Source organism: Chiloscyllium plagiosum, unplaced genomic scaffold (assembly GCF_037043375.1).
Source record: "Chiloscyllium plagiosum isolate Xiang-an unplaced genomic scaffold, Cpla_swu_hap1 HiC_scaffold_53X, whole genome shotgun sequence".
Lineage (NCBI taxonomy): Eukaryota > Metazoa > Chordata > Chondrichthyes > Orectolobiformes > Hemiscylliidae > Chiloscyllium > Chiloscyllium plagiosum.
In genome coordinates this window covers 14782625-14800869 of record NW_028270191.1, presented here as the reverse complement: position 1 = coordinate 14800869, position 18245 = coordinate 14782625, and the positions used below count along the sequence as shown (strand labels likewise).

Here is an 18245-nt window from a genome sequence, read left to right as displayed (position 1 = left end):
TAATCACTGGATAGCATCAGGAACAGGAACCCTCGTCCAAGAGCCCCCCGATCGGAGATTAGCGAACACACTGGGATTACACCTGCGATCTTCTGGTAGGCCCAGTGAGCAACAACCCATTTTGGAAGTTCAACTGCCTGCTAACACTGTAGCAATTCCCAACAGGTAGCATTGAGGGAGGGTTCAAGTTACATTTGCTTCTGCAGATGGGAACTGCAAAGCTTGATTTCGAAAGGCAAATGACACTAAACTGACATAGTTAGATGAACAATCAAGAAATCGACGTTCATAAAGGTGAAACTAAGGCTCCTTTATTCCACTGTTTATCGGAGAAAAGAAATGTACCTCTTTAAGCCACAAAGGAAGATATTAAAACAGGTGACCAAAGGCTTGATCAGTGTCAGTTTTGACCAATTACACTCCTGTGAAGTGCTTTGGGATTTTTTACTACATTAACAGTTTGATATAAATGCAAGTTGTGATTAGTTATATAACATACTCAGGACAAGAACAAAACTCTTAGCCCTTTCAAATAATGAAAAGTCTTATAACGTTTCTCCTTATGCCAGGTGAGGATTACTATAATTCTTGGATGCCTTGCCCAAATGGCCATTTTTCATGTTTGATCTATTTGAATATGAAATGCATTGTAGCTGAGCCCAGCTTTGTCTTCAGCTGAATTCCACACAATCAATCAACAGCAATTTAGAGCACATACCACAGTTGGTTTTCTTCTCCCTAATCCTGAGATCGAAAAACAAATTGTAGCAACTCAATGATGTACTACCTAAGTTGGGTCAACACAGTCAATACGAAAGGTCAAAGAGAGGTTCACCTGGTCTGTGGTGCATTTACCCACTAAGCTCATAACAATGAAGCAGACTTTCATTAACCCAATTTTCCTGTGACAGAAAACATGTTACTTAACTTACACCAGTAGATATATTTGAACAGTGCACTAACTCCAGATCTCCTTAGTGAATGGTCCTAACTGTTCAACACAACATACTCATTTGGTTCAGGAGTAAGGTCACTGGACTTGAAATATTTCTCTGTCCACAGATGCTGTCAGATCTGCGGAGTCTCTCCAGCACTTTCTATTCTTATTATTCCCATTTGGTTTCTTACAACAATACTTGGTATTTAACCCTTCAAGTCTCTGTTTCAGAAAGATTCACAGCCGAGACCATTCAGAGTCAAACGTGAGTATTTAAGTGAATTTGCTTATTTTCTGGCTTATGAAAACCTTATTTCTTCATTTGTTCCTCTCCCAAACTCATCAATTTCATAAGGTTACAGTTCCTTAGGAGTTTTGTTGTGAGCTGAACAGTTGCTTAAATAGCCATCCTTCATGCTTGAGCCTAGACTGGTGTCTTGAAGGCTATCTAATTGTAGACTGTATCACAGCAAACAAATTGTCATTGTAACTGGCCACAAGCAACATTCTCTCCCCTTACCCCCAAAACCCAGAGACGCTGAAGACAATTCCACCAATCAGTTCATCTGGGCTCAACTAGGCAATAGAATATGGGCCTTTCTGGTTATGTGGCTCTGTTGCACACTTGGCAGTGCACCAACTCACTGAGGTATCAGTGGGAGCAAAATATTTCCTTCTTCCCACCTTCTCCAAAAGATTTCAAGCTCCAATAAAACTATTCCTTTTCAGCTCATAAATGGTGGGGCAGCAACTGAGGAGGGGGCTGAAGTCTTCAAATCCAAGAAATCAAAACCAAACTAGCTAATGAATTCCCACTCAAATGAATGGAAATTCCTGCAATCCTTTCTGATAAAAGAATAAGTGACTGAAGTTCTGTCTTTCCTCTAAAAGGCTGTGTTGAGACAAAAAGCCAAAATGGTTTCCATTTAATTATGCACTTCTTTTCAAAAAAACACTTTAAATATTAATTCTTCTTTCCCAGATAGGGCTAGACTGTCAGGAAAAGTCAATCCAAGGACAGTGGGGAATGCCAGCCCGGCTTCCAAATTTATAAAATAAATCTCTTTGACAGGGGAAACTGCATTTGTAGAAGGACTGTACTGTAATCCACACAATAAACAAACCAGTTAAAAATATCCAATATAATTAATGTGCCCCTCTCCAGCCAGTGGAACCATATTAGATGGTTATTACACAAGACTAAAACGAGACATAAGATAGGGCGGGGGAGGTGCACACAATGAAGTGAACAACAGCACTGGGCCTGTAAGCAGAAGATGTCACAACAATAATGGAGGAAAGCAAAGAGCATCTGATGATTTGTCACATTTGCATCAATAAAGTTTGATTCAAATCTTCACTTTATACTGCTTATGGAGGAAGTGGGGGGGTTGGGGTGAGGGAATACTGGGAGATGAGGACTTGAAAGAAAGATTTACACCAGTTAGCCTTTCTTTCCGAGCCATATTTCAGAAGCGTGTTGTTATACACTCTACAGATTAATTTTCCACTTTGACAAAAACAATTCCTGGAACTTTAAAAAAAACATAAAGAAACTAAGTCCTGATTAAAGATTGTTCAGCTCGTTGTCTGTTGATTAGGAATACAATACAGTGGGATTTACTGAAACGCAGCTGAAGCAAAAAGCATGACAGATAATCTATTTGATTTTGCTCCGAGACTAAGAATCATGGTTCGTGTTTCACTGCAGCCATGATCATTCAAGGATAAAAACAGCAAGAGAGGAAATGAGTGGATCCCAACAAGCTGAGGTGTCCTCTGGGTCCTAAAACCTGTCAGATCAAGTCACCACACACACACTAACTGCTCAGATAACAGAAACCACACACTGCTGTGAGCATTCCATACTGCATTTTTCTTAAAACAGGTTTAATCTTGATTCAGCAAAAACTCCAAATACTTCAACTGGTACGACTAACAAAAAAAAGGAGAATGCAGCTGGAACAGAGACAAAAACTATGCATTTTCGTCCCATTATAATATGTATTTATCAATTTAGAATTATTTTCTGTATATTCTGTTCCAGCAATGGCTGCTTTCTTACAATCTGTTCTGTTTGCTTGGTTCAAGAGAGAATGCTGGATTGAGAACAGAACCAGGAATTGACCTTCATGGACGTCTACATCAACAACCAGGATTTATAAAGCACCATTCACATAGTACAATATCTCAAGTTACTTCACAGAAGCATTATCAGGCAAAAATTGACACCAGGCAACATTAGGATTTATTGTTAGAGAGGGAAATTTTAAGGTAGGGTCTTAAAATAGGAGAGAGGGACGGAAGTTTAAGGAAGGAATTCCAGATCACTGATAGCACCGTGATTAAAATCATGGATATACCAGAGGCCAGAACTGGAGAAAAGCAGAGATCTCAGAGGATTGTGGAAGAAGGGCCACAGAGGAGTTTGAAAATCACAATGTGAATTGTAAGATCAAAAGGACAAGACAAGGAGCTAAGTACGTCAGCAAGAACAGGGGTTCTAAAGCTTGGAGTACAAAGATCCTAATACTGCAGACAAGTGGGTACCACTGTTTTGTGAAGGGTCTCACAAAGTATGGGAAATTATCTGCAGATATAAAGCAGATGTTCATATTCCTTCCCCAAATGTCTTGTCAAGTTTAATTTAGATAAACGTGAGGTCCAATTTGGTAGGACAAATCAGGGTAGGACTTATACGCTTAATGGTAAGGTCCTGGGGAGTGTTGCCGAACAAAGAGACCTTGGAGTGCAGGTTCATAGCTCCTTGAAAACGGAGTTATAGGTAGATGGGGTAACGAAGGAGGAGTTTGGTATGCTTGCCTTTATTGGTCAGTACATTGAGTATAGGAGTTGGGAGGTCATGTTGTGGTTGTATAAGACATTGGTTAGGCCACTTTTAGAATGCTGCATTCAATTCTGGTCTCCTTGCTACAGGAAAGGTGTTGTGAAAGTTGAAAGGATTCAGAAAAGATTTGCAAGAAAGTTGCCGGGGTTGGAAGGTTTGAGCTATAGGGAGAGGCTGAATATACTGGAGTTATTTTCCCTGGAGCGGAGGAGGATGAGTGGTTTTAGAAATTTATAAAATCATGAGGGGCGTGGATAGGTGAATAGTCAAGGTCTTTTTCCCCAAGGTAGGGGAGTCCAAAACTAGAGGTCTGAGGTTTAAAGTGAGAGGGGAAAGATTTAAAGGGACCTAAGGGGCAACGTTTTCATGCAGAGAGTGGTCCGTGTATGGAATAAGCAGCCAGAGGAAGTGGTGGAGGTGGGTACAATTACAACATTTAAAAGGCATTTAGATGGGTACGTGAATAGGAAGCGTTTAGAAGGACATGGGCCAAATGCTGGCAAATGGGACTAGATTAATGTAGAATATCTGGTCGGTGTGGATGAGTTGGACCGAGGGGTCTGTTTCCGTGACTAACCCAAATTTAGAATGACATTTTTTGGATGGCTCAATTGTGAGATGGACTGCCTGATATCCATTTGAACCATGCCCACCAGGAAGATCTTGGCATTACAGTGGTGGGGGAGGGGCCTATGTCTGAATATTCCTGGAAGTTCCCCACCTGGAGTTTCCAAAACACAACACCCCTTAAATTACATAGCGGCTGGGAAGTGGAGGAGCCACTATGTTAGCTGTTTGCTTAGATTACTGATGTGTCTGACTGTGGGTAGTTTCATCCCACTTGCTGAAGACAGCCCTGAGATGACTCAGAATGTGACACATCCCAAAACGGTTGATAATTAAGAGCACTACAGCACGACAAGCTGCATCACACCTACCACATACAAATCCAGTAATCCTGTCGGCACTTCCACTTAAAAATGCCCTCGAGAATACCTGTCAAAACTCAAACACTCAGACTCGGGGTAATGAAATCAGAATCAAGGCTCTGAACCTTGGCTGCTTTTTTTTTTAATCCTTTCCCTCCCCAGCCATGTTAAAGTGAAGCCAGGTTCAGCGTCTGCTGTGATTCTTCCAGCTTCATTGTGTACAGACTAGTGACTGAACCCGGAACCTTCCTGCTCACTAAGGATTTGGCCCAAGCATAGATGGATTTTTTTTTTCCCTTTTTATTCAAGTTGATTTTTGTCAAAAACAAAATCAGATTTCTGGCTGTGGTGACATCATGCTAACCTTCAACTGAACTTGTGAATGAATGGAACTGGTGAAGAATCGTGCAGCAGCTCACACCATCACTCTCTATAACAGAGTGATTAATTATGGCTGTTACTACTGGATTTTTGCCAAAACCGTAGACAGCGAGAGAAGCAATTTAGATTGAACATGTGTCTTATAAATTATAGGTGCTGGAAACAGATTCTTTAACATGCTGGAGACAGTTAATACTTTAAACAAGTCCTGCCATTAGCAACTTGATAGCTTATGTGAAAAATCTTGAATGCTCTCAAGTCAGGGTAGCACCATTAGCCTCAGCACCCCTGGAGCAGAAAAAGCAGGCCTAACTTTCCACTCCCAGGGACACTGAGGCCACGTGTAGTGTTGGCCTATCATAGAAACACAGAAAATAGGAGCAGGAGTAGGCCATTCGGCCCTCTGAGCCTGCTCTACCATTCAATATGATCACGGCTGATCATCCAATTCAGTCCCCTGTTCCCACTTTCTCCCTCATACCCTTTGCTCCATTTAGCCCTAAGAACTATATCCGACTCATTCTTGGAAACATTCAATGTTTTATCCTCAACCACTTTCTTTGGCAGAGAATTCCACAGGCTCACCACTCTCTGGGTGAAGACAATTCTCTTCATTTCAGTCCTGAATGGCCTACCCTAGATCCTTAAACTATGACCCCTGGTACTGGACTCCCTGCCCATCAGGGACATAGTTCCTGCGTTTACCCTCTCTCGTCCTGTTAGAATTTTATAGGTCTCTTTGAGATACCCCCTCATTCTCCTAAACTCCAGTGAATATGATCCTAACCAATCCAGTAAGTCTTGCCATCCCAGGAATCAATCTGGTAAACCTTTGCTGCACTCCCTCCATAGCCAAAACATCCTTCCTCAAATAAGGAGACCCAAACTGCACACAATATTTCAGGTATGGTCTCACAAAAGTCCTGTACAGTTGCAGCAAGTCATCCCTGCTCCTGTACTAGAACCCTCTCCCTATGAAGGCCAACATATCATTTGGCTTCCTCGCTGCCTGCTGTACCTGCATGCTTACCTTCGTGACTGGTGTACAAGGACACCCAGGTCTCGTTGCACCTCTCCCTTTCCCAATCTATCACCATTCAGAGAATAATCTGCCTTCCTGTTTTTGCTACCAAAGTGGATAACCTCACATTTATCCACATTATTCTGCCATGTTATTTGCCCACTCACTCAACTTGTCCAAATTACACTGAAGTCCAAATCTCTGCATCCTCCTCACAGTTCACCCTCTCACCTAGTTTTGTGTCATCTACAAACATGGAGATATTACATTTAGTTCTCTCATCTAATCATAACGATATTTTGTAAAATGCTAGGGTCGAAGCACTGATCTCTGTGCAACCCCACTAGTCACTGCTTGTCACTTGGAAATAGACCCTTTATTCCTACTCGTCGTTTCCTGTCTGCCAACCAGTTCTCTATCTCTGTCAGTACACCACCTCCAATCCCACGCGCTCTAATTTTACTTACTAATCTCATATGTGGTACTTTATCAAGAGCCTTCAGAAAGTCCAAGTAAATCACATCCATTGGCTCTCCCTTATCAACTCTACTAGTTACATCTCATAAATTCCAGTAGATTTGTCAAGTGTGATTTCCCTTTTGTAAATCTATGCTGACTCTGTCTGATCCTGTCACTGTTTCCAAGTGCTCTGCTATTAAATCATTTTCTCCACTACTAATGACAGGCCAACTGGTCTATAATTCCATGTTTTCTCTCTATGTCCTTATTTAAATAGTGGAGTTGCATTAGCTACCCTCCAAGCCATAGGAACCTGTTTCAAGATTCTATAGATTCTGGAAGGTGCTTCCACTATTTCTAGGGTCACCTCCTTAAATACTCTGGGATATATAGATTATTGGGCCCTGGGGATTTATTGGCCTTCAATCTAATCAATTTCTCTGGCATTATTTCCTTTCTGATACTGATTTTGTTCTGTTCCTCCCCCTCACTAGACCCTTGTTCTCCATCATTTTTGGGATGTTATTTGAGAAGGCAGAACCAAAGTATATATTTAATTGGACTGCCATCTCTTTGTTCCCCATTACAACTTTCCTGGTTTCTGATTGTAAGAGTCGAGAGTGTGGTGCTCGAAAAGCACAGCGGGTCAGGCAGCATCCGAGGAACAGGAAAATCGATGTTTCAGGCAAAAGCCCTTCATCAGGAATGAGGCTGGGAGCCTTGGGGGTGGAGAGATAAATGGGAGGGGAGTGGGGCTGGGGGTAAGGTAGCTGAGAGTGCAATAGGTGGATGGAAGTTGGGGTAATGGTGATATGTTGGAGAGGAGGGTGGAGTGGATAGGTGGGAAGGAAGGTAGGACAAATCACGAGGGCGGTGCCAATCACGAGATAAGGTGGGGGAGGGGAAATGAGGGAACTGATGAAACCTACGTTAATCACGTGTGGTTGGAGGGTCCCAAGGCGAAAGATGAGGTATCTTTCCTCCAGGCATCAGGTGGTTGGGGTTTGGCGATGGAGGCGGCCCAGGACCTGCACATCCTTAGTGGAGCGGGAGGGGGGGGGAGTTAAAGTGTTCGGCCACGGGGCTGCTTCGTGCGTGTGTCCCGGAGAAGCAGAATGTTCTATGAAGTATTCTGCAAATAGGCATCCTGTCTCCCCAATGTAGAGGAGACCGCAACAGTAAATGACATAGAAGAGACCTACATTTATCTTCACTAAGCTTTATCTCTTCACATACCTATACAATTATAGGTATACGTATCATCTTTCCAATTGTGGACAACTGCTCTTATGTGACTCAACTACTCCCCTGATAAACCTGGTGGATTAGCCAGTCTTTTGGTCTTTGAGGTTTTCAGATTTATACCTTAAAACTGTTTGTAACTTGGAGATATAATAATGTTGACACAATCCTCGGACCTCTCTTTCCACGGAATAGGGACTGCCTCCTTTTGAGGTATTTCATCCAGACAATATATTTCCCTCAACACCAACCCTCTCACTTTCTTCCTTCCTCCACTGCCAAATGGTTCTGTTCCAGCAATGCCAGTCTTCCTCCATCATTCATGTCTTCACCAGCATCCATACAACAATAACATCAGCTCACAGTTTGCTTGTGCAGTCCCACGCTGCCTGGTTCCACAAACCTTCCAGGCCATCTCAGCTTTAGCACCCAATGAAACCGACTGAGCATACAGCTTGCAGCACTGTTGGAACACCCCCACCTGCAACAAAACTGTCTCTCAAAATTGCATTGGTGTTCTACATTAGTCATAAGATCCTGCCTGTTTCAAATACATATATGGGATACCCAGGGGAAGGCCTTTGGATATATGGTATCTGGCAGTAAATACTTGAGAGTAATAAATATTGCTTTAAAAAGACCACCATGATCTGCAAAAGTCTTTGGGAAGTCTGTACTTACGTGAGGACATTTCTTGGGGTACATATGGCATTCAATAACGAGTTTTGAGAAGATTTGTAGCTCAGGTTGAGGTTCTGGAACCTTCCAGCTCAGCGAGCAAACCTACATCCAGAACATTCAATAGCTTCGCAATAGCTGAATCCATTGCTATTGATACAACAAACTACAGAAAGAACACATGCAACAGCAATGATTATTCGAGGAAATTAATATATTGGGAAAAGGTGAGAGCAGAATGAACCACTTTGCTGTGATGTTCAATGGTATTACTGTCACTAAAACCTCCACAGTCAATATCCTGAGGGTTACCATTGACCAGAAACTGAACTGAACTGGCCATATAACTGTTGTGGCTCCATAAGCAGGTCACAGGCTGAAATCTCAGCAGTGAGTAACTCACCTCCTGACTCTCAGCTTGTTCACCAGCTACAAGACACAAGCTGAAAATGTGTTGCTGGAAAAGCGCAGCAGGTCAGGCAGCATCCAGGGAACAGGAGAATCGACGTTTCGGGCATAAGCCCTTCTTCAGGAATTTTCCTGTTCCCTGGATGCTGCCTGACCTGCTGCGCTTTTCCAGCAACACATTTTCAGCTCTGATCTCCAGCATCTGCAGACCTCACTTTCTCCTCCAGCTACAAGACACAAGTCAGGAGTGCGATGGAATATTCCTCACTTGCCTGAATGGGTGCAGCCTCAACACCATTCAAGCAGCTTGATGCCATCCAGGACAAAGCAGTCCAGTTGACTGGCACCACATCCACCACCTTCAAAATTCATTCTCTTCACCACTGAGACACAGTACCATCTGCAGCAACTCATCAAGATTCCTTCAACAGCACCTTTCAAACTTGCAACCTCAACCACCTAAGAGGGCAAGGGCAGCAGATACATGGGAACACCACCAATTGCAAGTGTGTGCGAGCAAACCTGGAACTACATTTTCATTCCTTCAATGTCACTGGGTCAAAATCCTGAAATTCCCTCCATAACGACAGTGTGAGTGTCCCTGCACCACACAGACTGCAGCCAGGCAACGAGGTGGCTCAATATCAGCCTCTCAAAAGCAGTTAGGAATGGACAATAAATGCTGGCCTAACTAATGACACCCACATCCGGTGAACAAAAAAAAAAAATTCTAATTGAAGTTTTCAAAATTACGGGTGACTTTTGGCAATCTTTTCCATGATAGGATTCAAACATTAAACGGAAGTTAAATAAGGAAGTTGGGGTAAGAGCTAAAATCAAGAGGAACTACTTTCACCCAAAGGGCAAGAGTTGCGAGTACGTAGCAGGCAAGGCCATTGAAACAGACAGTACAAATAGATTTATGAGGCAAATGGACAGGTTTTTATGTGGAGAAATACAGTTAAGAGTTATGGTGAAAAGGATGTTAGGTGGGGTTGGTTGTGCAAAAGGAACAGATCCTATCTAATGCTTGTTCAATTTCTAGAATGCTTTTATGGTATTACATAGCAAAACTAAAATAATCCTACTCTTTCCTCAGATCATTTGTAACCACCAGAGCCCTAAAACTGAACTTCAGCCAGGATAGAAAGAAACTACAGGCCACAGCACGAAGAACAGAAAGCATTGAAACTTTTACCTGAGGAAAAGAAACTGGAGAATTTCAGCTTGAGATTACATGACATGAAATGTAATATCAGTGAGAGATTATGGTGCCCTATATTGTGCAGAAGATTAATTGCCAAGTAAACATAGTTAATATTGCATTGACACTTGCTATATTTTTGAGCTCCAAAGACCATGGTACAGTCACCTGATAAAACTGGCATCTCCTCTTGAAAACCTTTGAGTTTTGGATGGGAGGGGCTTATGCCCGAAAGGTCGATTCTCCTGTTCCCTGGATGCTGCCTGACCTGCTGCGCTTTTCCAGCAACACATTTTCAGGTTTATAATGCCGCACAATTGAAAGAAACACACTAACTTTCATATCTCATTGGATCACGGCTGTACAGTTTAAATACAAAGACTTTTTAAAATACTAAACTTTGTTAAAACATTTAAAGTCATTCTTCCCAATGGAATAACTGGGTGAATTTATTGGTACAGTATTCGGACAATGAAAACAGAGTTGTCGGATCAATCCCAGGCAGGTTAGGTGACTGGAGGGGGTTCCACAATTGGCGACCAGGTTCCTAGGACACAGATGAGGAACAATCAGCAGGTATCCAAGGACAGGATTATGTTTGGTTTGTATTAGATTGATGCATGTTGCAATTTAGAAAAAAAATTCACCATGAATACATCTTAATGTTAATACCACAGTTCGGACTCCTTTCATCATTTTTGGGTAAAAAACTTTGATGGAATTTCGGCAGGCTGCCCACACCTCCTATGAGCTGAAATTCATTTTTATTTACTGCTGCACAGTGCAGATCTAATGACTCATCACAGTTGTGATGAACTGCCTTCTGGAGAGGGTGTTGTATGCCCATTATGAAATTTGTATAATGGATGGCTACAGATCGAACTGCTGATCAAATGCACAATTAAAAGGAAAAGAAAAATACAGGAAAAATATTACAGAACACAGTACCAGTATAAGAGAAGTGTGGAAACAGTCTGCAAGATGTTCGGCTATCCGCCAGTACTTTGAATGCTGCTTTCAGTTTTATTTGCCACGGATCATTTTCTTCAGATGAATTAGATCAACCTTATCTCATTCTATGGGATGAGATGTCACACAGGGGTCCATACTCTCTATATACCCAGAGATTAAGAACGTGGGACTGACTCGCATTCTTGTTAAAAGGCCACCAATATGAAACACTATCTCTGTTTATCTCTGCATAAGCACAGCCTGACCCGCTTCATATTTTTTGTTTTGCTTTCAGATTTCTGGTGTCAGCAGTGTTTTTGCTCTTGCATTTATATAAGGCGCGTGCAACGCTGGATATCCCAAAGTGACACCTAAGTATTTTCTGGAACTGTAATCATAGCACCAATCTGCACACAGCAAGCTCTCACAAACAACAATGATCAGACCATCTATTTTAGTAAACTGAGTTGAGGAGGGAGAAATATTGGCTGAGGACATTGGGGAAACTCCCCTACTCTTCAAATAGTGCCATGGCATCTTTTACATTCCCATTCGGGCAGATTAGACCCTGGTCCAAAAGATAGCACCTCCAACAGTGCAGCACTCCCTCAGTACTGTATTGGATATTATGTTCAAATCTCCGAAGTGGGACTTCATGCCCCAACCTTCTAAATCAGAGGTCAAATTTCATGAACCAGTGCTGACATGCTTTGAACACCTCGTTGGTCCCTAATACAGACCTATAAACTAGCAGCCTGACCTGGGACACGTATCCCTTTACTTTCCTTGAAAACCATTCTTTGAAGAAGTGAAACAAGTGAATGTCAATAATCTTTACACCTTTGGTAGAGAGTGGAATACAGGCCGACAACAGTTGTATTTGTTTTGCTGAACTTCACCCTCATTCTACATGGCGGCTTACCACGCTAATCAAACTCTCAGTTCTTAGAAAGGCCTGGAATGGCTGCACAATAAAAACAACATTGCTAGTAAGTAACTTAAGTTTTTAAATTGTAACTTCAGATCACACACACACTACCCTGAGCAGTGTGACAACACAATGTGTTCGTAAGACGTTTGATCTATTTCTGACACGACCCCACCTCCCTCCCCTTCGGCTCCCATTAACCACCCAACCACAAGAGACCTAACCATGTCAGTGTTTACAAGGAAATATGCAAAGCATGGGGCAGGTATTTCCCCAAAGAGAACCTATCTGGGGGAGCCTGTATAAGAGGCTAGCAAGGCAGTGTGACATAGTATATGATAGAAACCCACGAGACAAAATCATTTGAAGTTTATAAGTTAACAGTCCAGAAGATGACATCAAGTATTGATCAGGAGGACATGCCATTACATGTCAGAGTCATAGAGACGTACAGCATGGAAACAGACCCTTCAGTCCAACTCGTCCACACCGACCAGATATCCCAATCTAATCTAGTCCCGTTTGCCAGCATTTGGCCCATATCCCTCTCTACCCTTCCTATTCATATACACATCTAAATGCTGTAATTGTACCAGCCTCCACCACTCCCTCTGGCAGCTCATTCTATACACGCACCACCCTCTGTGTGAAAACGTTACCCCTCAGCACCCTTTTCTATCTTTCCCCTCTCACCCTAAACCTATGCCCTCTAGTTCTGGACTCCCCCACCCCAGGAAAGAGACTTTGTCGATTTATCCTATCCATGCCCCTCATGATTTTACAAACCTCTATAAGGTCACCCCTCAGCCTCTCCCCCTAGCTCAAACCCTCCGACATTGGCGTGTGAAATCATCCGACCCAAGGCTTCATCAACAGTGTCTATGTTGTGGAGGCCAAAACAAAAATCAGTTGTAAAGTTTCATTTCTTAATGATGTCAGATCAGTTGGCCAATTGGAAATGTTTCATCGTTAACAAATTGTAACACTTCCCTTTCCGAAATGGATGGCACACCAGATCCTCCCTCCCCAAGTATATGGCCAGGTTTGACCAGCCCCTTCAGTACACATCTCCATATTCAGGTTGGCACAACCAATCGACATTAAGTTAACTTAGCAACTTTCAGCATCTCAGCATTTGGAGGCAACACAAACTAAATGAAATTCACCAAAGCAAATAGTTACTCAAAGCCTGAATTTGGTTAGTTCACCATAAGACCACAGATCATAAGATGTATGAGCAGAAATAAGTCACTCAGCACATGGAATCCAGTCAATCTGATCATGGCAAGGCTAATAACCCTCAAATCCAATTCCCTGCCTTCTCTCCTTCATTCTCGAATTCATTAAAAATCTACTTATCGCCGCATTGAACATACATTAATCCCCAGCCTCGACAGCCCTCTGTGGTAAAGAAGTCCACAGATTCACTACCTCTGAGAAGCAACTCTTTCCCATCTCTGTTCTAACTTGGTGACCCCTTACTCTAAGATTATACCCTCTGGTCCCAGACACTCCCACAAGGGGAAACAGCCATTCTGCATCTCCCCTGTCAAGTCCCCGAAGAATCTTGTGTGTTTCAATAAAGGTGTCCTCTCACTCTTCTAAACTCCAATGAGTACAGGCCCAACCTACTCAACCCTTCCTCATTAAAAAACCCTCCATTATTGGGATCAACTCTGAACTTTCCCTGAACTGCCTGCAGTTTTCTGCAGACTTTCTCCATTTAAATAACATTCAGCTCCTCTGTTCTCCCTGCCAAAGTGCATAACCTCCTATTTCCCGACATTATACTCCATTGGCCACATTTTTGCCCACTGACTCAACCTGCCTATATCCCTTTACAGACTCGTATCATCCTCACCATTTGCCTTCCCACCTATTTTCGTGTCATGTGCAAACTTGGCTATCATATATTCATTTTCCTTTTCCAAGTCATTAGTATATACTCTGATTAATTGTGGCCCCAGCACTGTTCATCCCCAATTTATGCTGCACTACCCCGTCGTCAGTTTATGCTGCGTTCCCCCATTGGGGGAATCCTCAGCTTGCAATATCATTCTTCTCTTCACTTCACTTCACCCTCCAGCATTCACACAGCTCGGACTCTCAACCCCGCTCCCCTTCCGTCTAGGTCCATACCCTTCGCTAATTTGTTCTTCATTGCTGCTGCAGGCTCGACGGCTACTGCTGCTTTAATCCTGGAATCAAATCTTGCTGCACTTTGCAGGCAGGCAAAGCTGCCTTTTCCTGTGGTTGGTGAAACACTCATCTGTTTGCTTAGACCTTGCCTCTGAAGGTCTGCTGGCGGAGAACCTTGTTGCTGGAAATCTGAAATGAAAGCAGAAAGTGTAGGAAATATTCAGCAGGTCCTGCAGCATTTGAGATACCAGGGAGAACCTTCCTGTTTTTTGTTGAAAACAAAAAGATTGCCCACCAATGATTTTAGGAAGCCATGTTAAGGTATGGAGAGAGAAAAGCAGAACTCATGTTTTGAGTCAAATATAACTGAAGTTCTGAAGACTCCCATTTAACTCAAATTGTTAAATCTATTTTTCTTTCCACAAGTGTTGCCAGACCTGCTGAGCACTTTCAGAGTGTGCTGTTCTGTTCTTTTTGCTACTTGAAGGCTCTCCATCACGGAAATCAAAAATATATCAATTCAACTCACCAAAAACCTAATGTTTGTTGGTGAGTCCACCATTTGCAGTGGATCTCTGATCTCATCCTTCCTCCAGCCCATGAAGAATGAGATGAGCCCATGTACTTTGCGCTTCCTCAAGGTCAACAGCAATAAGGCCAACAAGTTTCATTGAGACGACTCCACCTAGTGTTGTTGCAGCCCTCTTGACATTGAACCATTCTCCCCACTTTTACTATCAAAATGTACCAACCCACCGGCCCTGGGCATCTGCCACATTTTAGACTCATGCCACTGACAAGTTTTATCACAAGTCCAGTCTTGCAATGAGTATTTGTTGATGAATATAACCTGTCTTCCCCCTCAGCCACCTTCTGAGACTGCAAGGTCTGGTGCGATATTCACAGATTCAACTTTGTGTCTGACTGAGGCGTGATAGTGGCTGACTGCGGAAAGGAAGATAGTGACAGGAGCAGAAAATTCTCAGCCTTCTCAGGACAACATGACACACTGCCTACCATGCAGTACAAATGTAAGCACCATCAGCTCTTTTCAGAATGTGTCCTTGTGGATCTGAATCACATCCGGCCTCAGCACACACACCTTCGGTTCCCCAAACTCCTTCAGGAGAACCACAACTTCTTTGATCCAGCATGCCAAGGCTAGAGTGAAAATGCTGGACCCTTCAAGGCTAATGTTAATGATGGGACCTGTAAAACCTCTGCAACAAAGTGCTGCCTCCCCCAATATATCAGAGACAGACCGGTTGACATGCAACAAAAATTTGATATTCCTGGAGTCTTTGCTTGGCCTGAAGATGGGCAATACCTTAACCCATCGTTTCTTGTCAAGAGGTCAGATGGGGTTTTTGACTTGTCCCATTTCTTGATGTTGGATGCTACAGTCAGCCACCACCTTCACTCATGCCAGATGCTGACTCAACTGTACACAAGATTGCCAAATGGAAATACATCTTTGAGACACATCTGTCCAATGCCTTATGTCTGATTCCATTAGCACAATTTTCCTTGAAGCACTGTGGAGAGATTGCATCCTATACATTCAATTCCCAAACGCCATGCCTGGAATTGCAAGTGCCATTGGGGAATTAATATCCTGTGTCCCAGGTGATCTTATAGTGGAGAGCCCTGTCATCAAGATCTGTGTTGGTAACATTCCTGAAGACTATCTTCACAATTGGCAAAATGGAATAAATGCAGTGTCACAATATGACTTGTCTGACACAGTAATCTGAAACTGTAATCTGTCCTAGGATGACAACTATTCTGGGATGCATTTGGTCACAGCACACCTTACTAGCTAGCCACAGCATGGCAACCCCCTCTATACCTGCTCTCCACTGGCACTTTCTGGCATGAAATCTTTCATCAGAGCCTATAAGATGCTTTCAAGGGTCATTCCTCAATGTACTTTTACCACTATCTGTTTGGACCCTGTTACTGATGGTTGCCAGTCCAGTGAAAGGATTAAATGGACACATAATCTCTGCAGAAGCTTCAAATTGGCACAATCTGCTCTTTTATCCTTTACTCTTCCTGACCCTGATGCTCAATTCTGTTGACACAGAGTGTTGTTAAGAAACATAGATAACAGGGTAGATGCAATTCCAAGCCTGGCAAAGGACTCAAAAACACCTGCTTTTTCCAGCGGCACAGTCATCAAATCAAAAAAGAGAAAGCAAAGTTCTGCAGGTGCTGGAGATCAGAAATGAAAACAATACGTTATGGAGTACCTCAGCAATTCTGGTAGCACCTGTGGTGGCAGAAACAAAGTTAATGATTTGAGTCCAATATGATTTTTTTGGTCATCATGTCACTTGCTTGCCTCATTGAATTGAAACTCTAGCCATTGCAGCTTCAGTCCAGATGTGGTACCGTTCAAGCATCATCCCTGTGTCCTCATAGATAGCCAACCTTGTGTGTATGTCTCTGAGGAACTGTGCTGGGGTGAGTCACTGTCACTGTCATCCTTTCAGTCATTACCACGCCTCTGTCAGACATATTTGGATCCGGAGAGACCAAAACACAGTAGAGGACAGCATTTTGTTATGGGGTCCAAGAGTGATCGTACAGAGCAACGGCTGCTGCCAGATACTGGCTAAACCCCACCAGGGTCATCCAGGGGTGTCCAAAATGAAGATGTTGGCAAGACGTTATGTCTGGTGGCCAGGATTGAGTACAGGCATAGCCGCATTGGTGGGGCAGTGCCCAGAGTGCCAACAAGGACAAACATTACCACCAGCAGCTCCCCCACATTCATGGGAATGGCCGGATAAACCCTGGACTCAGTTACACGTTAACTTTGCAGATCCTTTCATGGGCTCAATGTTCTTAATCACGGTGAACACCCAGTCAAAGCAGCTGGACATGCATAGAATTCATTCAGTCACACACAGGGATGACAATGTAAAACCTGCGTGCATCTTTTGCAATACCCAGAAACGTTGGTCACAGATAATGGGCCGTCGTTTACCAGTAGGGAATATGAGAATTTCCTCAAGTTGAATGGTATTCGGCAGACTAGAACAGCTCCATAGCATCCAACATCCAATGGTCTGGCAGAAAGAGCAGTCCAAACTTTGAAGGCATGCTTAAAGAACAGACTACAGCCTTCTCAAGATACCAAACTGTCCCAGTTTCTACTTGATTTTAGGACCACCCCTCACGTGTTTACAAGGATAGCTCCAGCAGAGTTGCTAATGGGGAAAAGACTCCGCACCAGGTTAAACTTGATCTTTCCGGACCTGGATGAGGGTGATGAAGCAGCATCAGGAATGCCCGTACTGGACACAAGACTCTGCTAAGCAAGGGAAACAGTTTGATACAGGGGACAAAGTCTGGTGTTGGGAATGGCACATGGACCATATGAAAGCTGCAATCTCACAAACAGTGCAGAAGCAAAACGTGCCCAGCTTCTCGACTGCTTTATTGACTGTTCTGGAAGCCGTGGGTTCGCCCTGTCTGTGAAATCTTGAAGATACCTCAGAATCTGAGATGGACACGGTGGATATTGATGCCTTTGTCACCTGAAGGGGAGAATGAATTTCTTCTGAGACACTCCAGGTGCAAGAGGCAAGCTACTGTGCATTACACATTGCCTGTTTCCGAGGCAGAGTTGGAGGAACCCGACCTGGTGCTAAAGTGCCCCAGGAGGAGCTACAATTAACAGAACCAGCCTATGTCCTCGGACCTAGAGGGGGAGGGATACAGTGATTGCAATGAGGTCAGCCAGGTGGACCTCATTCAATATGAGTTCCCTGATTGGGACTGTTAATCTGGTCCAATCAAGGAGCCCTGGCTGACAGATAGAAACAGGAGTCTAAGAGGTTCAGCTCACTCAGAGATCTGCCTCTGAGGAAGATAGTTTAGAGTCAAGGACTCTCCACATGTAAATAAAGGGAGACCTGGTGATGGGATACTGGCCTCTGTGGAGTTATTTCAATGTTTCACGACCCAATCTGGATATTCCCTCATGCATCAGACACATCTGTTGCAAAGTGCCACCCTTCAAAGAAGCTCACCAACATCTGTGATGTCAACCACTACCTCTGGGCTGCTACCATCTCATGGGGATTGTTCACTCATTGTTCAGCACTTTGCC

At 43.3% G+C, this 18245-nt stretch overlaps 1 protein-coding gene across 4 annotated transcripts in view; it reads right to left on the bottom strand.

The window, feature by feature from the left end:
* LOC122543362 (bromodomain adjacent to zinc finger domain protein 2A-like) overlaps positions 1 to 18245 on the bottom strand; it is a 133422-nt gene that overhangs the window by 97074 nt on the left and 18103 nt on the right. Inside the window, exon 4 of one of the 4 annotated variants that reach the window (XM_087985647.1) lies at positions 14126 to 14314. The exons of the other annotated variants lie outside the window; for them this stretch is intronic. Coding sequence (XP_087841773.1) covers positions 14126 to 14255 — 130 coding nt within the window. The 5' untranslated portion in view covers positions 14256 to 14314. The remainder of the gene's footprint in view (positions 1 to 14125; positions 14315 to 18245) is intronic. 4 annotated transcript variants of the gene reach the window in all.